This window comes from Solea solea, chromosome 21, assembly GCF_958295425.1.
Source record: "Solea solea chromosome 21, fSolSol10.1, whole genome shotgun sequence".
Classification (NCBI taxonomy): domain Eukaryota; kingdom Metazoa; phylum Chordata; class Actinopteri; order Pleuronectiformes; family Soleidae; genus Solea; species Solea solea.
Genome location: NC_081154.1, coordinates 17630016 through 17655626, shown reverse-complemented (window position 1 = coordinate 17655626; position 25611 = coordinate 17630016). Strand labels below are relative to the sequence as shown.

The 25611-nt window shown below is 43.0% G+C and overlaps 1 protein-coding gene across 1 annotated transcript; it reads left to right on the top strand.

Moving 5' to 3' along the window:
- Positions 1 to 4898: 4898 nt before the first annotated feature.
- Positions 4899 to 12572, top strand: lrrc4bb (leucine rich repeat containing 4Bb). Its single transcript, XM_058622041.1, has 3 exons — positions 4899 to 5402; positions 8435 to 9020; positions 9135 to 12572. The coding sequence occupies exons 2-3, from the start codon at positions 8778 to 8780 to the stop codon at positions 11130 to 11132; spliced, it is 2241 nt and encodes a 746-aa protein (XP_058478024.1). The 5' UTR covers positions 4899 to 5402; positions 8435 to 8777; the 3' UTR covers positions 11133 to 12572.
- The last annotated feature ends 13039 nt before the right edge of the window (positions 12573 to 25611 follow it).

Sequence of the window (25611 nt, the reverse complement as noted above, 5' to 3'; positions counted from 1 at the left end):
CAAGAAGGCCGGGTACTCCGAGCTGCTGTTCGGTGCATAAGCACAAACAGCAGTCAGGGCTTTCCCCCCCGCAACCCTAAGGCGCAGGGAGGCGACCCTCTCGTCCACCGGGGTAAACTCCAACACAGCGGCGCTCAGCCGGGGGCTTGTGAGTATCCCCACACCCGCCCGGCGCCTTACACCCTGGGCAACTCCAGAGAAGAATAACTTCCAACCCCTATCCAGGAGTGTGGTTCCAGAGCCAAGGCTGTGCGTGGAGGTAAGCCCCACCAGATCTAATTGGTAGCGCTCCATCTCCCGCACAAGCTCCGGCTCTTTCCCCCACAGCGAGGTGACGTTCCATGTCCCCAGAACCAGCTTCTGCCGCCCAGGTCCAGTACGTCGAGATCCCCGACCTTCACCGCCACCCATGTGGCAGCGCACCCGACCCCAGTCGATCTCCCTGCAGGTGGTGGGTCCACAGGAGATGTTGCGCAGGTGGAAGTAAGAACGAGTGACATTATTTGTTGTGTGGTTTGAATGATAGAGTGCTGTCTAGGATGATAATCAGACTCTTGACCTGGGAGGAGGGGAAAACTGAGGGGTTGTCAATGAGGATGGAGAAGTTGCTGATTTTTGAGAGGGTGAATTTGGTGCCAATAAGGAGAAGTTGAGTTTTATCACTGTTAAGTTTAAGGAAGTTGATGGAAAACCAGGATCTGATTTTCTGCAGAGAGGGAGGTGGGTGGGAGTGGACGTGGTGGACAGATAGTATTTCAATGGGAGAGGAGTTCATCAGGAGTGAATGAGTAGTTAATGCTGGGGAGGTTAGATATGCCGGCGGTCAGAGCAGTAATGTTAATGTCCTTGATGTTATGAAATGAAATAACCTGAGACAGTTTAGTTTTAGATACTGTGAGACTGAAGAAACTTGTGGTCGTATACAGGAAAATCAGCTGCAGAACAGCAGATGAAGTTCAACATGTGTCCTTTAGATTTAGATCAATAAACTGTTGTAGTCCAAAATTGTCCAAGAGGGATATGAAGTAATTTGAGAGGGGATTATTTATGACATCCGTCTGTTGGTCCTCATTTTATCCCAGTGGAAGGAAATATCTCGCGGGCAAAAACGGGTCGAGGACAGTGAGTCGGGACGCAACAGGTAGATGCCACAGGTAGGCTACTAAAGCCAAAAAATACACTGTAAATAGATTACAGTGATATTGCAGAATACCGACCAGAGTTCACTCAGCGGCCATGAAATCAGTGGGTGAGGATTTGGGGAACTGTCTAAAAGGCGGAACCACTTTTGGATTGACAGCGTTGCAGAAACATACACTGCTGTCATGAAAAACATCCTTTTCTGCCTCAGTGACTCAGTCTTGTGTGGATTTTTCAAGGGACGTTTGTAGACAAATAGCTGGTTGTTGTTGTTGTTTGTAATTATCGCATTTCCTGTTCTAGTTGTACAGTTGCAGAATTTGTGTAAGAATTTTGTATAAATAACTGGGCCTGAAATTAGATTCCCCTGTTTCAAAGACAACCACCACTGAAAACTGCTGGACCTTAAAAAGATGTGAAAGATACTAATTTACCTCTTTCTTTTTTTCTTTTTTAAATAAATGACAAATGAGTTGAATTTACCTCAAACATAGAGAATGAGCAATGGAACTATGGTGGTTTTCTTTTTCAAACTAATATGAGGTAGAAATATCAATTTTTTTCAAGTTTAAAATGTATTGAAAGCAAAATGAATGAAAAGTTGATAGAAGATGAATTTGTGGTTGCACTTCACTGTTTTACTCACCAGGTGGCAGTTTAAGGTGATGTTTTTATCTGCAGTAAGACATGCTGCTTGTGGATGCTCATTAATAGAAAGCTCACAAACAGACTTGAAGGCACAGACAGAGTCTTGGCAGTGAGAGAGCAAACGTATAAAAAAACATACCAACATTACACGGTGGCTTTTTGTTTGTGTGTGTGGTGATTTCACAGCGTCATTTAAAACCTGAAACTCTGATCTCTTATATTAGGGTTAAAACACAAACGATTCATTTTGAAATCATTGCCAAACAATGTCGTTTTACCACGGTTGCTCTGCTGTGAAAGCGTCCACTGTCTGTGGACGTTCTTGAACGCACCCTGAACCAAACACCAGAATACCTCCGTATCTGCATCAGTGCACATTCTGCAGGCTCACATCTGCATATGAACATGGGCACACGCCAACACACAAATAAACAGATCCACACACATTCCCTCGCACTCACACACACACACACACACACACACACACTCACACACTGTGTACCAGCCAAAAGTGAGTTCTCACAGACAGGAAATGATGTCAGTTCTTGTCTCCAAGGAGATGGAGGCAGTTGCTAAGATACTGTGACACTAGGATTTTTCTCTTTATTTTCTCTCCCTCTCTTGAACCCAAACACCCCCCACCCCGCGCAAACACACGCACACACACGCACACACGCACACACACACAAACACACACATGTCACCATGAATAACTTTAAACTCTCTCTTGTATCTCTCTTATTCTCTCGCACAGATGGCGGCGAGCACCCAGCCAAGTCTTACAGTTTAATTCCTAAAAATAACCATAAAAAATGGCACATTGTTCACACTCCCAACTGGAACCTTGGGAGTGTGAACCGCTGAATGGATCACTAATACTCCTTATTCAAAATATAGCATCAGCGCTGCACGGCTACGGAATGTATTCTCATTCTAAACCTTCACTTTGAACCGTGATCATTCTCTGTCAGAATGGTGAGGCCTGCAGTTACAGCACAGTTGTAATGGATGGACATCAGCCTCCCCTTCAAAGCGTCTTCAGAGTGTGAGCTGCAGCACTCTGCTGCTATCAGCATGCCACATATGTCTTGGCACTAGTATGTTACTGCCAAATCCTCCGCTCCCTCCCATCCTCATCCCCCTGTGGCTCCTAACACAGCATTAAGAGTTTACTGGGGTTTGGCTTGTATTGGAAATGCCATACACTCATCCTCTGGACAGTTGGATTATCTGTCTCTGCTGTATTTCTACGCCACACAGCCATTGTGTACTGATGACACAAGCAATACAGAGATGAGTGTTTGTTCATTTACTGTGCACAAATGCATGTCCCTCTCCCTCCCTGCACTCAGTCGCTCCCACACACACACACACACAGACGCACAGTGTTCCATGTGTGCAGAAGAGGAATATGAGATGTGCAATGCCACACCAAAGGACACGGGTATGAAAAAGAGCAGGCGAGCAGGGTGGGTCTGGCATGGGTGGCATGGAATCGTTTTTAAATGGTGTGGAGAGGTTGGAGTTTGAAAAATGCACAGAGAGAAAGATTTGGGGGGGGGGCAGCCTGGGTCCAACAAGAGTCTGGATGTGAGCTAAGATTTTAGCATGAGTGAGAGGGAATGGAGGGAGAGGGAGAAGGCGGGAAGGGAGGAATATCCTCTGCACCACTCTGTGACTGGAAATTTAAGAAGGAGAGAGGACGAGGTGGAGAGAGGCGGAGAGGGAAGGCAAGAGAGGTAGATGGGTGGGAGGGAGCGAGAGAGAGAGAGAGAGGCAGAGGAGGGGGAGGGGAGAGGAAGAGAGAGGCAAAAAAGGCACAGGGACCTCATTGCCGCGCGGCATTCGGCTAAAGCTAGTGCTCATGAACAATGGTCACTACGGCATTCACCGGGAGGGAGGGGAGGAGTGAGGAGTGAGGAAGAGGCTGAGAAGGAGAGGGAGGGAGAGTACATAATATCTTGGGGGTCTTTTTGAAGTATTTCTGGCCTTCTGTGTTCTTTGACCTTTAGTGTGAGATGAGACAGAGCAACAATGTACTGAGATTTATTTTTACCCAACAACTGGTGGAAGCACAGCTACAAGGCCCCGGCTCTCCTCTTCAGCACTAACCCACAGTATGAAGAGGATAATAATGATTAAGAGGAGCTGAGGCACTTAACACATGTGGACAAACACTGGACAGATATCGATAAGCCCGGGGAAGCATGCACAGGGAAAGATAAGCATCTCCAGCCTCTCTTCCTGAATAGAGCTTTTCTATGGGCAAATAAACATGGCATTTATTTCAATTCAGCAAGTGCATATGGTTGTTTATGTTTTTATTGTCATTTTTCAATGTTATTCTTCTGTTTACATCTATCTATCTATCTATCTATCTATCTGGAAACTAAATCCCCTTTACTGAAGCAGAATCTTAAAAGGGTTCATACGTAGCCTTGGATTCTAAAATGTATTGTTCAGATTCAGATTTAACTTTATTGTCATTGACAGAGTACAGAACTCAGACAATGAGACTGAGTTTGACATCTAGTCCAGCAAATGCGAGTAGTGACAAGTGCCATATGTACCATACATATATGCATAGGCCTACATACATACGTCCTTAATCATTTAGATTTGAAATAACCTATGACATTTACACAAATGATGCACACACGCATCAGTGTATAAGACATATAACATAATGTATATAATGTAACATTGAGGGCTTTAGGTTTAGAACGGCCTACAGCAGGTGTTTGGTGGACGTATGTGTCTTTGGTGACCACAATTAAACCTTCATATCTTACTTTTTGTAGGAGTAACACATTGACTCACTTTACTGTGCTGATATGTAAGTGCTGCTGAGTCATATTAATAAAAATGTGTGACTCATTACATGACTAAGCTGATGTGGCACTGATAATAGAAAGGGGGGATTTTTGTTTTATTATTATTATTATTATTATTATTATTATTGTTGTTGTTGTTGTTGTTGTTAATAATAATACATTAAACCAAAATATAATTTGCTTTGCCTTGAGAGCGAAGTTGAGTCCGTTCAAAACACACAGAGAAAGGCGAGTGGCTCCAACAGTCTCTCTATTCTAATGCTGCTGCGATTCAGGCTGGAACATACGGAAAGTGCGTAAGGACTGGCTTATGCGGGACGCAAAATACTCTGCCCAGCGGGCGCCGTCGCGTTTGCTGCCTGCGCTGCTCACCACTGATGAGAAGACATGGACGCACTGATCCTTACCTCACACCCTCAGCGTGATCGCAGCATTTTCTCCGACGATCTTTAATCTCATCGCTGCTTCTTCTTCTTCTTCTTCTTCTTCTTCCTTTTTTTTTTTTTTTGAATTTTTCCCCCCACCCGTGTGTGTGCGCGCGTGTGCGTGTGCGTGGATTCTGTTCCATCTTTGAACCTGCCATCGCTGTTGCCCCCCGCGTTGCGTTTGCGCTGCGGATCTAGCCCACAAGAACAAGGAGGCAGCCCAGAGCCGTGGAAACAAGCGGATCAATTCAGGGAGGAAGAGGGAAAAGGAGAGACAGGGAGAGGAGAGAGGCTGCTCAATCGGCTGTCGGGATAAAGGACGAGGAGAAAGAGACACATCGACGGAAATATTAAGGTGCGTGTTTATTGGATGTGCAGGTACGAGTATGAAATGGCCGGCGTAATGATTGCATTTGCTCCTTCACATGCATCCCATGCTATAAGAACAGTCAGGAGAGGATAACGTTGCAAATGTTGCACACACTCAAATGAATGTAAGTAAACCATTAAAATCAAATGTTCCAGGCTCGTCCGTGGAGTGAGGCTGCGCTCGTCGTTGCAAATGAATTATAAGTGTCCATTCCTTTTGATTTGTTTCTTTATTTATGTGTGCGTTATTCCATGTTCACGTGCGTTATTGGACTGACATATTGAGGTTGGATTATTTGTGGGTGCTGTCGTGTTGTCATTACCCTGAAGGGAGAATGGGTGCAAGCCATTTTGTAATGCAGCATGTGCAGAATTAGGCCTATTCAGAATTTCAATTGCGTTCCCGAGAAGGTGCGCCGTAGTGAGCGCAGCTGCAAAGATGAATAAGGCCATTCTGTTGAATTGTGGGGGATTTTATGCCGGAGGCTATATGATCAGGAGATATTACAGATTAGAGGTGAAGACTGCAGGCGGAACGGACACTTTATATCCCTTGTTTCATGAATATTTTTTATTTATTGTTTCAATTAATGTGGATTTGTGATCAGAAAGAGGATCAAATATTTGGTGTCGACCTGCATTTTTATTTTTCTACAAGCAACGGTTGTTCGTGGTGAAATGTGCTCCATCCTCCCTTGATTCCCACGTCTTGAATCAATCCACTGTTGTCATAGTTACAGTAGATGGTGATGGCCTTGCTGCACCTGTGTCGCTGCTTTGTGTTCATCTCGACCATCTGTAAATACATGAGGTCTAATTGGGCCTTGCTGGCACATAGAGGAAACATCCCACAGCCTTTGATGCTTCATGAAAACAACATGCCAGGTTTTCTTTTTTTTTTCTCTTTTTTTTTTTTTTGCCTTAAAGACTCGACAAAGGCAGTGATACAGTCAAGTGCATACAATGATGCCATTGGTTTGAAACAGCTGGTCAGCAGCTTGCAGCAGCTAATTTATCTTTTCAAAACTGAGCGATCTCTCAGGCCTGATCAATAATCAATATCTACATGGTTGCCATCTGCTCTTGACATAAAAAAAAAAGCCCTGCAAAGATGAATACAATGCAGGCCAAGTGGTGTCATAAATGCAACGACAAACACATTTTTGCACATGGATTAAGTCACCGTTGACTCTGGTTCCAGAAATAAAGGTGGTGTTGCACAGCATAGATGGAGTTGAGAGCTTGAAGACATGGTCAAAGGCAACAGGCATATATATATAGCTGCAGTCACCGTCTCTCGCCACAGTTTCACCTGTGCACTTGTACTTCACACCGATGGTTCAGTTGCTAGCATTTTGCACAGACATCAGGGACCAGTCTGACCTCTGTGAAACAAACAGTAAGGCAATGCATTCATTTATTCTTTTATCTCCAGCCAAAAAAAAAGAAATGACTGAGATGCATAATAAGATCATGTATAATGTGGATCAGAAAGAAACCGTTTAAAGAAGGACAATGAAGACCTTAATGAGGAGTGCTGCAGAGAGGCTGCACAACAGAACATGTATCCTTGCTTTACATTTACCTCTCTCTCTCTCTCTTTCCCTGTATGTGTCAGAGAGAGAGAAACTGTAACATGTGCAGAGCATTTGAAAAAACTATTTTAGCATACACTCTCTTATGACCTTTCTTAATAGTGGCTGTACATGTTTAGACTGAGCTAATCCACCGCTGATTTGTCCGCTCTTTCTGATATTGAGGGCCAAGGTTGGCCTGCGTGCTTCGACAGGTTCCCCGCACTTAAGGAAACACAGATTATTGCACACAATGCCACATTTTGTACATTCAGTTTTGGTTTGTTCAGGTAAAAAGGTATTTACTCAGCCAGAGACAATTGTAATGAATGCCTTTGTCACGAGGAAACACACCTTAAACGTTACGTCAAATACACATTGATTTAGACTAAAAGGTGGTACTGATGGGTTTTGAACAGCAAACGTTCATCAAGCTCAGCTAAGCACAGTGATGTAGAATAGGGCACTGGACAGTAAAAACACAAGATGGTGAGTGAGCAGGTTGCCACAGCAACAGTGTTTCTGGGTGGAGATGCTAAGGACTGCTATTGAAGCTTTTAAATGGAACCTGATTATTAGCAGGAAAAACATTATATATGACTGTCCTAATGTTTCATTTAAAATATCAGTAATGGTAACGCACCGGTAACATAATTGGACGGATTAACAAAGATCCTCGTATTTGTTTTGAGCAGATAACACAGGACTGTGACTGCCGTGGTCGCACTGTCGAGAAAACAACAAACAGTTTCTCTCTTTTTGGTCTAGAAACAGGCCCAAGAATTTCTAAATTTAGTGAGTCTGCTGATGCATGCAGCCATTTCTGTTCCAAGGAGTGTTGCACTCTCTGAATCGAATTGCACACTTGATATACATGCGTGTCAAAAAATATCTTCAGCACTTTGTTCGCGATCCTGTTTGGTTCATCAGCCCCAGTGTGTAGGGATCGTGTTTCCCTCTACAATTTGTGCATTGCAGTAAAATTTCAAGAGTCAATAATAATTTCTTCATATTGTAATTGCCAAATGACTCCATGCAGGAATCATTTGTTATCTCATTTGCAATGCTGTGCTGCAGCCTCAGGATGGATCGCATGGATCTCTGCATTAACCTCATAGATGAGTGTCACAGGCAGCCGTAACTGCGTTCAATAACGTTGTATTGTACAATTGTACCTTTATCAGACCAGTGTCATTATGGAGAGGACGAGACTCAGTATACAGCAGCACTTGTGACCCAGCTTGTGTTTTGTAGCCATTTCAGACACAAATGACCCAAATGTTAAGATCAACCTATGAAGAAAATGGCAGCTGACCTAATTTGTCATGTGCTCTGGTGACAGGACATGATATTATGATATTAACTATACAATGTCATATATGTGGTAGGCCACTGTACACCTTTCTGACTTTCCTATGTCTGCTCTTCTGTCTTCTCCCTACAGTGAGACGCACCATCCTCTGCAGAGACTACTCAATCAACACTCGACCCCCCACCCACCATTTGATTTATACTCTAATGATTGTCAGGGGAATACAAAAATAAGGCTTCCCTGAAATGATGTTGAAAGGAACAATGTGATTGGCAAGAGCAAAGTGAAATAAGAATCTATCAATCTTTAATAGTCTCTATATTATATCACATTTTTTTTTGTGACTATTTGAATTTGTGAAAAAAAAAAAGAAAAAAAAGTCAAATATGAACATCAACATAAGCACTTAAATTCCTTCATTTGGAGGTGACTTATCAATTTTATAGCAATAGGGGTGGGTCATGACTCAGTTGCCATGCGTGTTGTCATGGTGACCAGCCCCTGTAACCCTTCCCCCCTCCTCTGGTTGGTCCAGCTTTTGTTGTGGTTTCACAACCATGGACCTCAGCTCACAGAGGCGGCACCCCCCTGCCCAACCCCCTGTACGTGCTCCAATCAGGCGAGCCGCGTCATCTGTACAAGGAAGAGCTTAGACCAGGTCCCAGAGAGTATTTCAGAGAACACACGATACCTCAATCTACAAGAAAACACCATTCAGGTAAATTTGGCTTCATCTGCAAGCAGACAATACCTTCATACTGAAAACACAACGTCACAGCAGTAATTCTGATGTTGCTACAACTTGCCTTCATCTTTTTGTTTTTTACACCAGGTGATCAAATCGGACACATTCAAGCACCTGCGGCATTTGGAAATCCTGCAGCTCTCCAAGAACCACATCCGACAGATTGAGGTGGGAGCTTTCAATGGCCTTCCCAACCTCAACACACTCGAGCTTTTTGACAACCGCCTCACAGTGGTACCATCGCAAGCCTTCGAGTATCTCAGCAAGCTAAGGGAACTGTGGCTAAGAAACAACCCCATCGAGACGCTGCCGGCGTTTGCGTTTCACCGTGTTCCTTCTTTACGCCGTCTGGATCTAGGAGAACTCAGGAAGTTGGTTTTCATCTCAGATGCTGCCTTTGAAGGTCTGGTAAATTTACGCTTCTTGAATCTTGGCATGTGCGGTTTGAAGGACATCCCTAATCTCACCCCATTAGTGCGACTAGAGGAATTGGAGCTGTCAGGAAACCAGCTTGGTATAGTTCGGCCTGGATCCTTCCAGGGCCTGGTGTCACTACGCAAGCTGTGGTTAATGCACTCCAGAGTGTCAGTCATTGAACGCAATGCTTTTGATGATCTCAAAAACCTGGAGGAGCTCAACCTCTCCCACAATTCTCTGCATTCACTCCCCCATGATCTTTTCACCCCTTTGCATCAGCTGGAGAGGGTCCATCTCAACCACAACCCTTGGGTGTGTAACTGTGATGTACTGTGGCTCAGCTGGTGGTTAAAAGAAACAGTTCCCAGCAACACCACATGTTGTGCTCGCTGCCACGCACCTCCAGGTCTAAAGGGCAAGTACATCGGGGAACTCGACCAGAGCCACTTTGTCTGCTTTGCCCCAGTGATTGTCGAGCCACCCACTGATCTTAATGTTACCGAAGGCATGGCTGCTGAGCTGAAATGTCGTACTGGGACCTCGATGACCTCGGTGAACTGGTTCACTCCAAACGGCACCCTGATGACCCACGGATCGTACAGAGTCAGGATCTCAGTGCTTCACGACGGCACGCTGAACTTCACAAACGTGACTGTGCAAGACACCGGGCAGTACACTTGCATGGTAACCAACTCGGCTGGAAACACCACTGCAACTGCTGTGCTTAACGTGTCTGCATCAGATCCCAGCAACAGCTACAGCTACTTCACAACTGTCACTGTGGAAACAGTAGAGACGGTAAGGGGAGAGGATGAAGAGCCGGCAAGACAGTACATTAATGAGACTGTCATAGATTTCCCTAATCCAACTGTTCAAAGAGGGGTTTTAGAGGGGAGATCTGGCGTCACTATATCTCCTTCTCTTTCTTCCCTGTCCTCACTGTCTCCACGAGCCAACAGAGGTACTGAAAATGCAGTGACTGTGTCCATAATAGATGTAACTAACATTCCGGGCCTGGATGATGTAATGAAAACAACTAAGATCATTATTGGTTGCTTCGTGGCCATTACCTTTATGGCAGCTGTAATGCTAGTGGTCTTCTATAAACTGCGGAAGCAGCACCAGCTACACAAGCACCATGGTCCTGCCAGAGCCATTGAGATTGTCAATGTAGAAGATGAGATCGGAGCCGGGGCTGGAAGTGGCATCTCAGGTGGTTCAACAATGAATTCCGGCGGTGGAGGAGAGGGAACCTTGAGAAGACATCATCCAGAAATAGTCAATCTACCCAACATCGGCCGTACAGATACTCTCAACCACTACTACAAGACGCATCACTTCAACAACAATGTCATGGGTCTTAGTATTGGCTCTGACGTGATGGGACCGGGAAGCATGCTGAGTAGCAAGAACCAGCAAGGTCAAGACATGCCCATCTCCTGTACCCCAGTGCCGATTTCTACATCAAATTTGCTGAGTACATCAGGCAACGGCATTAACACCAATCCACACTCTATGTCTCCACCACTGCCAATGTCTCTCCCCATACCTACGATGGGCTTACATGGATCAATCAAGGGTTTCATGGGCCAAAACCAGAATCCCCAAATGGAACCTCTTCTCTTCAAGGGCAGCTCGAAGGAAAATGTTCAAGAGACTCAGATCTAAAAAAAAACTAAAGTGAGAATATAAAGAGAAAGTGAGTGACAGAGACAGAGAGGGGGATTGATATTGGGTTAATGCAGAAGGAGTTGACACTAGAGTGCATTGACTTTACACCGGGAGAGGGTAGATTGACATGGCAATACGCAAACACATAGACTTATCCATGACAGTGCACTGAGCCAAGGATTACCACGATGGGCCAGTTGTGTTTGTTGTAACGATCACGGCCATGGAAATCAAGGAATGAACATTGCTACAATGTAAATCTGTGCCAAAGCAAATGTTTTTTGCAGTTCCTACAAGCTGTGTTCACATTGGGAAAAACTAGCCTTTCTGAGTAATCAGTCCCCTAATCGCTGTTGGCCAGCGAAAATGAAAGACATGAACAGCACTCACCTCGTTGAAGATCGGAGATATTACAGAAAAAAGAAAATCCAAGAGACCTTTTTCCGCCACACTCTCTCGCAAGTGACTCAGTAGACTCCCTCAAGGTGAAAATTATGTAGGCATAAATAGATGGACAAAAAGGTACAGTGCAGTACAAACTACTGTGAAAAATCCACAAATTATATAAATATATTTTCATTTAAATATGTACCATTGCAGACTCTGGTGGAGAGATATTTTGGGGTGGATGTATAAGATGGTATAGTTTGTTTCTTTCTGTGAATAATCAGTGGGAGGTTGATAGTGAAGGTTGGTTATGACACTTGTTTTAAGTTTGGCTACTTCTCAGAAACATAAGGGCTCAATTGCAACACTCATTGTGAATCTTTGAATTGGCGTTGTGACATAAAGTCCATTTAGGTTGTAGAACAGTAAATGCAGATCTCTGTTTGACAAACTTTTGTCCGTTGCTTCAGTAATAATCATTACAAACTTTTGTGTTCTAAGAGTGTATTATGTATTTCTTAAAAAGCCAGCTACTTGGTATTTGAAGTGACAATTCTGATACTTAAATGCCAGCATAAAAACAAGGGTAAAATTATGTTCCAAAAACACAGAGGTAAATCAACGCAAAGATATGTATGGGTAAAATAAAAAGTGTTGACAATGTGTTATTAAAATCAGATCAGTAGCCAGATATTTGCTTTTAGACAGGAATTTGATATGACCTCCTTGCTCATGGTTACCATAATCATGCCATAAAATGCTGTTATAAGGATGATTAGACATCTACCTACAGCAGCATTAAAGAAGGGATTAAACATCCGTCTTTGGATGATTAGAAAGAATAGAAATGTACAGTATATTAATAATAATATGTCTGGTTGTATGACAGTTGTAAGAGCCACATTTTTACAGTGTAACTTTCATATGTTTAATGCCATTAACGCTTATTGCGTTTCAACTATGTATTTCTTTATTTTTGTTAGTTTGATATAATGTGTACAGTTGTCTAGCCATGTATCATTACGTGTGAAATAAATCAATCATATATTGGGTTGTGGCGGGTCAATGTGGCAACCACATGAGTAGACAAGAGGGAGACATTATGCAAGCCTCAGCGCTAAGCCCTGGACTGAATGTATGGTTTTTGGTGTCGCCATTAGTCACTCTGGTAATGATAGGTGCCATTTGCTCTATAAACATGCTCAGACACGTCACACTTAGTCACGCTCCTAGAAATGTTTGACACATACCACAGGTTTTTTTCCAAAAAAAATTGGGGTTTTTGACAGAACTAGATTATGCTATTCTCAATGCCTGCATTTAGCACTCAATGAGCTTCTCTCCCTGTCCTTTGGGGACATAGGATGATGATGATGATGATGATAATAATGGCAAAGACAAAATAACTTCTTTTTTGATTAACACACTGTATTTAATGAGGAACGTAAATGTTTGATGCAGTTGAGGTATATATATATATATATATATATATATATACATATATATATATATGTATATGTATATATACATACGTGTGTGTGTGTGAGAGAGAGAGTGTGCAGGGTTGAACTGTTATCCCACAGAGACACAAATTGAATACAAATGAAGGCCAAAGACACGACATATGGCTGCTCTCTTGATGTTATACATTCGGTGCTTCTGTCGTCCGATTTCAAAGTGCATTTGTGTGCTGTGTGGACACCGATGACATGCACCAGACACAGTGATCATCATTATTATTAACATTTGGAGGAACTGCAGAAGGGTGTTGCAGCTTAGCATCGTGGCTATACCGTCGTATGTATTCTTGGTGACGTTTAACAGGAGCCTCTTGTGGGTCAGGGTCAGGCTTAGGGTTAGGGTGGGTCTTGAATGTTAACAAACATGTTGCTCATGACTGGAATTTGAATATCTGCAGACAAAGCATATGTACCTGCGTGCATACTGATGCTGGCTCGTCACACTTGGAGCACTGACACGTACGTGTCATCTGCACCAGCTGTTGCTTCCATGGATGCTTCAGCCTGAATGACATTTTTTTGGTTTGACGGAAGCGAAACCTTTTAATGCCAGACATGAAAATGGACTGACCTTTAGGTCCCTTTAAGGTAAGCTGTTCTGAAGGACATGTTGAGGTCTAAAAAAAAAAGTTTGATTTGTTGAATACAAAAATGATTTAGGTTTTCTTTTTCTTTCATAGTTGTTGGTTGTATCTCAGTGTGTGATATCAATTTGGGTTTTTATGTATTGTCATTAAAAGTCTTTTTTTCCCACCTATTCAACCAGGTTCCCATTGTGGCAGCAAAGTGTATTTACTCTGTGACGGTCATACACGTAATGTGTGAGAGTTGTCTTATTTCTCTGTGATGCAACTCAAGGGCTTCTTATGCTTTTAGATACAGTGGTTTTCATCTTGATTCTACAGAGCGATACAACTAAACAAATGAATTCGTTTCAAATAACTTATCGTGTGAAATCTGAAGACAGTGCTGAGACCCGGAGACTTACTGTCACTGAAAATATGGCTGAAAATGAATGAATGACTAAACGACTCGAACAAGGAAACGTGATGATAATGTAAAACTGAAAGAAGGAAATGCTATAATAGTGAAGAAAATCACGTCAGAATATCTGTGATCAAGTTTGAGTTCACTTTTAGGAATGAAATGTAAATACAACAGGACTATATCTCAGCATTTATTTTGTGATATTATAAAGGAAGGAGCTGTCCATGGTACAATCTCGAGTTCTGAGTTGGAAATGTGAGAGTTTAGTGAATCGTATAACATTAGGAGAAAGGAAAGAAGGTTATGGATGGATGATATTGTATGCTTTGTACTGTGTCACCTGTTAGCAAATGGAAGCAGATTTTGAAAGTGCACGTAAGAGATCTTCCTTTAAAATATGAGAACACAACAAAAGTGAATAAAGCTGAACGTAGGTTTATAATTTCCCACGCAGGAGGAGACGTCTTACTGCTCAACCTGTTTCTTTCTGATTACATCCTTGTGTACATTAGCTGAATACTTAATTAAGGCGGCATGGAGGTAGAGTCATATTAATCTAACCAATCCAACAATAAGCCTTTGTGCGTCTCAATGAATCAAATGCTCTGTCATATAAAATCAGCTTAATTGTGCATTAACCTGTGTTGCCATTATTTGTTACTGTTACTGTAATTACAGATGTGACGGATAAGAAAATGGAAACAAACACACCACTTCATTGAATGACTTTGTTGTTGTTTTCCATGCAAGGCAAGTGTGGAAGCACTTCTGAGGGTTTGGCTTGTATTGATAATATCTGTAGATGACGTGGACGCTGGGACTTTGTAAATGCATCACATCACTACTTTTTTCCTAAGAAAGGGTAACTCCTTCATCAGTGCTGTATTCAGTCGTCTACTTCACCCGCATGTCACAGATTTGATGTTAAAATGTTAAAGGGTCTGTGCACTTAAATATATTGTCGCTACAGTGCATTGTTCTGTTGCCGAGACTTGAGTGACAGAGTGGAGGAGGGAGGGAGAGTGCAGAACAGTGGGGGGGGGCGTGGTCTGGTCATGGAATCTGACACCAGTTGCATTTCTAACAAGGTGTTTTACTGGTGGAGAGACAAAGGTGACAGAGCAACAGCTCCTGCATTTAAACCAACAAAAAGGGGAGGAGTCTGGGACGATGAGCCTCATGCTGATTGGTCGAGAGGGTGACGAAAGACTGTACCAGTGATGCAAGCATGGACTAACATAGCCAATGGCAAAATTGATTAGCAGTAGCTGGTGATTGATCAGAGAGGCAGAACAACTTTTATCATATGTATAATTTCAATACTTAACTGTGTAATAAATAACTGTATAACATGTAGACTGGTTTACGTATGGAAAAAATGTGGTTTGTGGGGTTGAATTACATTTTAACGTCTGTGTTCTGGTTCTCAGGTTGTGTGTATGGTATCACACATCTGGTTGGTGGAGAACTGAAGACTCCATTGTGTCCCTGTGTTGATGTGCTTGAAACTGAGCGTTTTTGGAGCTGAACAAAATACATGACTATCCACTGATAGTACAACAATAGATGCAAAACACTCATAATTCACAAGTGGGTGTATTTCAAAATACAAACATACAATTCCCCGTTGTAAAAGAGGCAAGCCTTCTGTTTGGAAAATGTAATACTGTGCCCATACAGTAAATCAGTCTTTCTTTGAGGTTCAGTCAGTTTCTAGAGATTCACAGTGCCTGTGCCTTTTACCCATGCTGTCCACCCCCCCCCCCCCCCCCCCCCCCCTTCATTTTCAATAACCTCCCAGCTGCAAGTTTCTCCAGGGAATCCCCAAGCTCCCCTGGCCAACAGACAGACCGACTGCAGAGTCTGTGGGGAACCTGACACAACATAAACTCCACCGTGAAGCGGAGGTGTCAGAGTCTGTGGGCCGCCGTGGAAATGATAGAACCGTTATTTCTTCAGCCTTCAAGAGGCTGCAGCAGAGACACGTGCTTAACAAAAGAGGTGTGTATTGGATAGAGCCGTGTGGGCTGCAGTCATGTGTGAAAAACAACAAACTGTAGAAATCCTGTGGCCTATTTATGCATATGAAGATGGAATACAGTAAGCAGGTGCAAGGAAGGGATGGCAGTAACCCACAGGAAACCACACGTATACTGTATGTCATGTGTTTTTCTTCCTCTGTAGAACTGAAATGCACATATATTTCCATAGAGAGTGGACATGAGGCATCTTGAGAACTTTGCAGGACAAGCAACTCAGTCCACTTAGACAAGATCTAATCGAGACGAGTTGCTGAAGTTCCAGTAGGCTGTCAGCCAAAGATGCTGAGATGTTCTACAGCCAGTGTGTGCACAAGTGTATTTAGTGACACACGATAGAACCTACGGTGCACTGAGGGATGCTGCAGTGCTCTGCTGTTGTCCCCTCGTGACACTGAAATGTAAATGCCTGTTCGATGCAAGGCTCTTTTGAATCCCTCAAGGCTGACTACTAAAACAACTACTTAAAGACAATGCAAATGTTTTTGGATCTATATCGGATGTTTTAATCAGTAACATTGCCTTAAAAAAGTCCAGGTTTTCTCTGGGTGAAAGGCAGGGTGCACCCTGAACAGGTTGCCAGTTTATCGCAGGGCAAACACACCAGAGAAAACCCAAACACACATGGGGAGAACATGTAAACTCCACACAGAAAGGCCCTTGGTCAATCCAAAATCCAATACTCTTGCTGTGAGGCAACAGTGCAAGCCTTTTCTCCACCATGTGACCCCCAAAGTGGTTCAAGATGATAGAAAGACAACTATGTACATAGATGGTTATATACTTGGCCGCCTTGATTGATTTTCCCAAAAGACTTTCCAACAAATCCACTAACCAACTGGAACCTAGTGTTGCTGATGATGTACAGTCCAAACATTTCACCTGGCGTCGGATTGCTGGACTTTGTTTGTTTCCCAAAACGATTACGAGACGCGTGGAGGGGGGTTTGCAGTAGAGCTTCAGTGGAACGGTGTGTGTGTGAATCAAGCTTCAAAAGGGTTTTCACCAACGTTCACTCTGACTGGCTGCTGCAGCTGCAGTGTGTGTGTGTGTGTGTGTGTGTGTGTGAGAGAGAGAGAGCCTGCTCTGGTCGCAGACAGACCGTGATGCGATTTTTTTCTCCTTGACCACTTGTGCTTGATGTGCATGGGAGGGTGCGTCGTAATCTGCATCCAAATCATCGTCCCATACATTAGCAACACGTCCGGTGTACAAAGGCCTTTACGGGGTCAGATATATTCACTCGGTCTAGTGGTGAGCGGTGAACGCGGTGGCTCAGAGAAACCCCGAGTCACGTGGCGTCCGGAGCTCTGTAGCAGCAGAAGACCCCACCTGACCACACCTTTATCAGGAACATGCAACTGATCAAGCTTGTAACTCTGTAGTGGAAGCGTAGACTTGCAGTAATTACTTCCTTACACATTATACACAGTAATCACTGGAGGAGGCTGTGTTGTTCCTCAGTGACTTCACTCCCACACAAACAGGCACTGAGCTGTTTATATTAGATTATTACACTAACATGAGTATTGATTTACCATAACTGCTGATGGGGGGGTTATTATGTTACTTGGTTAATGTTGTGGCACTTCTGGCTTTTAATGGAACCATGAATTATGTAGCAACGTTCACTTGCTCTGATGATTCTCCAGTCATATTTACTTACTGCGTACTCACCTCAAGCACTTTGGGAAATCTACTGGCCCACAGATGGATATGAAGATTGGCAGGAGGGAATCAACCCCTGTTCTACAGAGGTAAGAAAAAGCAGCTCCGATAACACATGGCAGCGAAACGGCATGCTGTGGATGCAAACTGACGCTGATGGTGAGCACCCGACCAAGAAAAAGCTGATCATACATAACTTAAAATCATAGTTCTGAAACTACAACTCAGAGATATACTGTTACTGTCTTATTTGCATACTTTTATTTTGAAATACTGGGACTGTGTGGTGCACTCCAGCCGATTCCTGCAGTTGGGGAGCAGGCAACCCTGAGATTGAAGTGACAAATAAGTGAAAGATGTGAAAAGAGCCTGTAATAGAAGAACTGTGGAAGTGTTTCAGCTGTTGGATGTGAAAACTCCTGCAAGAAGATTCAAGAAGATTCAATCTTCAAGAGTCCCGTCCACTGATGGAGGCGGATGAAAACTCAGCTCAACAAATTCAGTTCAAAGGACATTTCTTTATTTTATTAAGGGCCCATTTTCTTTGTCACGTGTGTAAATGTAATTATACATTCATTCATTCATTATTATTATACACTTTTATACACTTGCCTCAATGAGTTGCAGTAACTACACACCATTTTTGAGGAAATTGAATACACGCAGGAGTACTTCAAATTTACCATCATGTAGGTTTTATTATGGAAATATTTTAAACATGAATTGGCAGACAATATGCAAACATTAAATAATATCTCACATCAATAAACTATTAAATTAAAAAATAATATGTTGGCATACACTTATATACTGTATATAAGTGGATAGAATATAGGTTGATGGCTTGTTTCTCTCTCACCTGGATCAGCAGGCGATTGCGGAGTTTGTTGAGATACAAACACAATGAATGAGGTTGACCACATGACATTTGATCATAAGTAGCAGCCTCATCATCGTCTGTCTAACTCTTTTACTTTAGTCTTGCCTTTTCCGATCTCTTTCTGCCATTGTCTCCACTAAATTGCCATGTCACATGACTACTCTGCAACCTGGCCATATGGACCGCTCCAACTTAGCAGTATTGGAGCGGTGTTTGTGTGTGTGTTGTACATTTATATTGTTTCCGACCCGAGCAGGTAAGCGATCCTCCGGGAATTCTCCCGATTCTCCCAAATGGCCACAACTGGCCTGCTAGCATTAATGTAGCAAGCAAAGGGCTACAAATAGTTTCAAGTAATATGCATTTTTAAAGTAGAAATGTTGTAAAATCACTCATAAAATGATGTTTTTAATGAGAAGCTGTCAAACTGTATAAGCTGTAAGAGTGAATAGGCTGCTGGGTGTAGCATCACACACATTTCCTAAACACACGTCATTGAATATGCCTTCTAGATTAAACAACATGTTAAATGTTTTCTTGAATTTTTCAATGTTATATTCACCTACTGTGATTTCAGGCCCAGATGGCTCATGGATTCCCAGGGAAAGTCCATGGCTTCTGCCCTGAGTGCTGACCATGTTCCTTCACCTCAGCATTGTTTGGATTATCTGTATTTACATGAACAGTTTTGCATTGATTTCTGTCCTTTATATACTCTATACTATACTATATATATATTCCTTTTTTTGACTATTGTGCATTTTTTAAAATATTTTTTCTAAATATTTAAAAATGTAAGCAAGTTGTTTTGATAATTGGATTTTTTGTCTGTATGGTGTATATAAATGAAATGGGGGGGGGGGAGTCCAGACAGGAAGCTTCTAATGCTCCCATTATTCTAATCACCTTTGTTTTTCCATAATACACTTTTTATGCAACAGTTATCTTCTCAGATGATATGGATATGAATGGACAGTGAGCAAGAAAAAAAATGCATGGCAATTCCTTGCTCATCTCTATTTTTCCCTTTCTTCTCTCTGGCTTATTCTCCTTTTGCCCTAAAGAAGGGCATTTTTGTCCCATGGGGGATAACAATATTGATGTCTGGAGATGAGTTATTGATTAAGTGGAGGAGAGAGTGAGACAGTTGACATGCAGCAGACTACTCCGAGTACCCACCAGCTTACACATGGAGTAAGATGGTGTGGGAAAAAAAAGAAAAGAAGCAATATGTGTATATTTCAGTTTCAGCTCATTTGCATCAGTGGAGTTTTGTAGAACATGTCCAACACGTCTACTGAGGGAAGAGGAGGAGTGAGCGCACGTCTGTTCTGCGAGCCACTTGGGCTTTGCTTCTTCTACACATCTTTACGCATTGGGAAATTGATGCAACACCGCTTTCTTCCAGCGCCTTATGATATATGAAGACATAATGCAATTGGGGTACTTCCTGATTGAAGGGGATGATGACATCAATATGAAATAGCGCTGGTCGTCCTGAGGCCTCTGTGTTCACATAGATACATCCGTTTGATCATTTGACCTGCATTGGTTTGTACTGATCAGTAGATCACTAGAAAATCAGCAGGCAGGGGCTCAGCCCCAAATTGCCTTCTACGCAGAGATGTAGTTTGTTTTTTTTACTCCTCCGTGAGGCTCGGGCTGTAATTGGATGCAGGTTTTTGCAGAGCTGGTCAATGTCACAGAGAACAGCTGAGCAAAGATGGAGCAAAGAAGACATCAGTGGTCGTAGCACAATACACGCTAAACAGATTCCCACTGGTAATGATGCAAATGTGTATGTGACATGCGATGAGTGGGGAATTCACCGATTCTTTGCCACTGCTAGGCCGCTGCTGTTGCTGCCGCCATTAGCATTAGCATTGTTCACACATCCTCTCATCTTAGGCTGCTTCCACACCCCTACCCCCGTCTCCCTCTCTCTCTCTGTCTCTCTCTCTCTCTCTGTCCCCACCACCACCCTGTCTCCATCTTCCTCCTCCCTGCCTGCTTCGTCTCTTTCCTGTTCTCCCCGCGGTGTTGCTATAGCAACGGAGAAATGTGGGAATACCTCCATCCTTCAGAGCACGGGAAAGAGGGAGAGAGAAAGATGGAGGAGGCAGAGGGGGGGAAGGATAAAAGACAGGCAGAGAGGAGAGGAGGAGAGGAGAAAGCATGGAAAAGACTGTTAATTAAAAGACAGAGAGCAAGTGGCTGTGACTCACTGCCTGAATGGACATTGCCTGTCACTTGACTTCTGAAGTAACTGTCCCCCTCCTCCATCCACCAAAAAGCAACCATCCTATTGGTATTCCGTCTCTGTGATGAAGAAGACGCCACAGTTATGTGGCTGGAGGTGTGCGCGCATGTGTGTGTGTGGGTGTGGGTACGTGGGTCCCGACTCAGATGGCGCAGTGTCACATAGCCATTACGTAGCTTCATGCTGGGCCCTACGCACGCCATTTGTTTGACGATCCATGTGTTCTGGATGTCTCCATTTGTAGTGAGGCTGCAGTTTCCATGACAACGGCCAGACTAAAATAGTACCCCGCTCCCTCCCCCCCCCATCCCCTCCTCCTTCTCACCTTCCTCTCTCCTCTGCTCAGAATACACCCATAACTGTTCAATTCCTGATCTCGGGGCCTTGTTCTATCAAGCGGAGATGTCCCATACTGTTCATCTCTAGTCATCACATGGATCAAAGCAACCCCTCCACCCCCCACCTCCACCCTGAACCCTACTACATCATCAGTTTCTCCCTCTCTTTCTCTCTCTCTCTCTCTAACGCTCTCTCTCTCTCTCACACACACACACACACACATTAGCCTGCACGTACACAAGCATCACTTCTGGTAAATCAGTCGCCCTGCAACAGATTCTGTCAACATACATCAACCTCTGTGTTGCCATGACAATGGTCTTGAAAATCACAGCAATTATTTCGACAAAGACAAAAAAAAGAAAAACTACAGCCACTTGGAGGAGAGGAAAAAGAAGGACAGTGTGTGTGTGTGTGTGTGTGTGTGTGTTTGCCTCATGTTGAAACATGTCTTTCACTCTGACCTTCATCATGTACATGTTTTGTAGTTCTGTGGTGCAGCACAGGTGGACTCACTAATGCATTTATGCAGGAAGTATCAAAGCCAACCTGCTGCTGTACCACACACGTGTACAGTGTGTACTTGTATGTGTGTTACCTCTTTAGGGCCAAACACCTGGACCTGGTCCTAATGAGGCAGAACCTCGTTTCTGAGGAGCTGGTTATTAATTGTGGTTAGGCTAAGGTAAGGAATAGCACTTTGTTTAAGCTGTCCAAATGAATGAAAGTCAATGCAGAGTCCTAAGAAGAATAGCTGTGCCAACCGGTGTGTGTGTGTGTGTGTGAGAGACAGAGTAAAGCAGATGAAGAGTATTTAAAGGTGCTTCAAACCTTTATTTCAGGTTATAGTCTTCCATACTTGCTACGTGTCAACATTTTCCATCTTCCACTACTATCCCACAATGCCTGCAAAGCTGGTTCAAACCAAAATTAAATCAAATAAAAACACACATACAAATAAATATGTTGAATTTAGAAATTAGTCTTTCAAAAAATCAACTTAAAAAAAGTCACAACATGAAAGAAAAAGTCTCAAGATGAATAAACAAGGCAATCAAAGATGGTAGACTTCCCCCCCCATTCATGCAACAAGTCTCTGGCGGCCTCTGCTGGTCATATTGGCAAGTGCAAGTGCGGAAACACAAACACACAGACACACAGACACACAGAGCCATTAAAAACAATACTTCACTCCCACTCCGTGGGGTGAATAAAAAAAACAGGAATGAAAATCATTACATTGGAGGAAGTTTTGTTTTTAGTCTGAATTGTTTACAGTTGTTTATTAGATTGTCTCCATTTCTTAAGTGTTATTTGTGAGTTGTTTGTGTCATTGTTTTATGTTACCTGCCTTAAAACTGCTGATGTTGTTTAGCAGCTGTGCTATTTCCAGTACAGGTGCCTTGATTCAATAAACGTGACAATATTCAAAAAGAAATTATATAAGCTGTATACATAATCATTGTTCGTCTTCTCACACACTCCAGCCACCAAGAAAAGGAGAGGTGTGGGCAGCACATGAGAATCTAGAAGAAGAGAGTGTGAGGAGGGGAAAAGGGAGTGTTGTCAGAGCCTCTGCCAACTGCTGAGGATGAACAAGAGTGTGACAAGAAACCATGCAAGGATGAGATTGTACGGAGCCCTATGGAGCCCCTGAAGGGACATCGGAAAAAAAACAAAACCTAAACGTTTCTGGTGCGCACGAGATACTTTCTTGTGCGCACCAGAAAGTATCTCATGAGCACCAGAAAGTATCTCATGCTCACAAGAAAGTATCTCTTGTGCACCAGAAAGTATCTCGTGCTCAGAAGAAAGTATCTCTTGTGCACCAGAAAGTATCTCGTGAAGTATCTCGTGAGCACCAGAAAGTATCTCGTGCTAACAAGAAAGTATCTCTTGTGCACCAGAAAGTATCTCGTGGTCACCAGAAATTATCCCTTGCGCACCAGAAAGTATCTCGTGGTCACCAGAAAGTATCTCGTGAGCACCAGAAAGTATCTCGTGGTCAGCAGAAAGTATCTCGTGGTCACCAGAAAGTATCTCGTGGTCACCAGAAAGTATCTCGTGCTCACCAGAAAGTATCCTTGCGCACCAGAAAGTATCTCGTGCTCACAAGAAAGTATCTCGTGCGCACCAGAAAGTATCCCTTGCGCACCAGAAAGTATCTCGTGAGCACCAGAAAGTATCTCGTGAGCACCAGAAAGTATCTCGTGAGCACCAGAAAGTATCTCGTGCTCACCAGAAAGTATCTCGTGCGCACCAGAAAGTATCCCTTGCGCACCAGAAAGTATCTCGTGAGCACCAGAAAGTATCTCGTGGTCACCAGAAAGTATCTCGTGGTCACCAGAAAGTATCTCGTGAGCACCAGAAAGTATCTCGTGGTCAGCAGAAAGTATCTCGTGGTCACCAGAAAGTATCTCGTGGTCACCAGAAAGTATCTCGTGGTCACCAGAAAGTATCCTTGCGCACCAGAAAGTATCTTGTGGTCACAAGAAAGTATCTCGTGCTCACAAGAAAGTATCTCGTGCGCACCAGAAAGTATCCCTTGCGCACCAGAAAGTATCTCGTGCGCACCAGAAAGTATCTCGTGCTCACCAGAAAGTATCTCGTGAGCACCAGAAAGTATCCCTTGCGCACCAGAAAGTATCTCGTGCTCACAAGAAAGTATCTCGTGTGCACCAGAAAGTATTGTATGCGCGTGATGTCCCCTAACGCAGTTTTAAGATCATTTGAGGCATGAAATTAGTCATTTAGAATTCAAAAATGTGGTTTGTGTATTAAGATATGACGTATTTATAGTTTGGCAGCAACCGTATCAGAGGTGATCAGCTCCGCCTCAGCTCCACCTCAGCGGACGCTCACTGCGTACAGTGCGCGGGGCAGAGCAGCGTTACCTCGGCCTGTCCTGATGAAACGATCCGCTGACGTCGCTGTCATTAGATGCTTGGTGTGATCGATAGATTTGTTGTTGACCCGGTATTATGTTTTTAATGTAAACATTTCGACCTGACAGTTTTAAAGTTTGTATATTATTAATGTTTTATTTATTTTGACTTTGAATGTCAGCTGAGATTGGCACAGCAGGCCCCCCCCCCCCACACACACACAATCACATACAACTTCAAAATAAAAGCACAGAATAATAATACATGAGAACACATAACCTAACAGTACTGTATATTTCTATAAAAATAAATTAATAAATTAAGTTAAATATTTAAAATGAGAAAATAATATATACGCATTTATTAAAAGTATTTATTATTATTTATTTATTGTTCATTTATCAACACTCTGTGATGAGGCTTAATCTAATGACTAAGATGTCTGACGCACTGTACTGCTGATCACCTCCGATACCGTCGCTGCCAAACTATAAATACGTCATATCTTAATACACAAACCACATTTTTGAGTTCTAAATGACTAATTTCATGCCTCAAATGATCTTAAAACTGCGTTAGGGGACATCACGCGCGCATACAATACTTTCTGGTGCGCACAAGATACTTTCTGGTGCGCACGAGATACTTTCTGGTGCGCACGAGATACTTTCTGGTGCTCACGAGATACTTTCTTGTGCTCACGAGATACTTTCTGGTGCGCACAAGATACTTTCTTGTGCTCACGAGAAACGTTTTTTTTTTTGTTTTTTTTCAATGTCCCTTTAGGGGCTCAGTACTGTAACGCACTCGGGGAGGAAAACCGTAGACTTCAGCTAGTCATGCAATCTGGAGCAGATGATGAAAAAGTGACTGGTATCCCCAGTTTAAACATTGGTGATATCATTTCTACAGAATGGTACAAACGTCTCTCCTTTACAGCAACTGCTGTGAAAAACGTATGGAGTTCCCATTGAATTGTATCCATATTTAAAAATAATGAGACTGATTTACCTACACTTATACTCAGTGTTGGGTAGTAACGCGTTATTAGTAACGCCGTTACTTTATTCAGTAACTAATAATGTAACACGTTTTTTTTTATTCAGTAACTCCGTTTCCGTTACCAAACGCTGCGTTACTCCGTTCCTTTTGGGCAGGTTTTACAACGGCACACAGTTCCCATAACATTTTAGCGATCAATAAAGTTTAATTGAATTGAATTAAAAAACAAAACACTTGTCGCCCTCTAGCGGCCCACACGTAATCAAACACGCGCCATGAAGAGGACTGGACAGGTCTGCAAGCTAAGTTTCTCCTCGTCTTCGTGGAGGTATTCACATTATTTTCACCAGGGAAAAACAACATTTGGGTAACTTGTAGACTGTGTCCCGGTTCAAAAATACTTTCTACGGCGAACAACAGCAACAACAATCTGCTGAAGCACCTGGAGAAGCGGCATGCTTCGACAAAGTTAGCAGCTAATGTAGCTAACGCAGCATCCGAGACCGAGA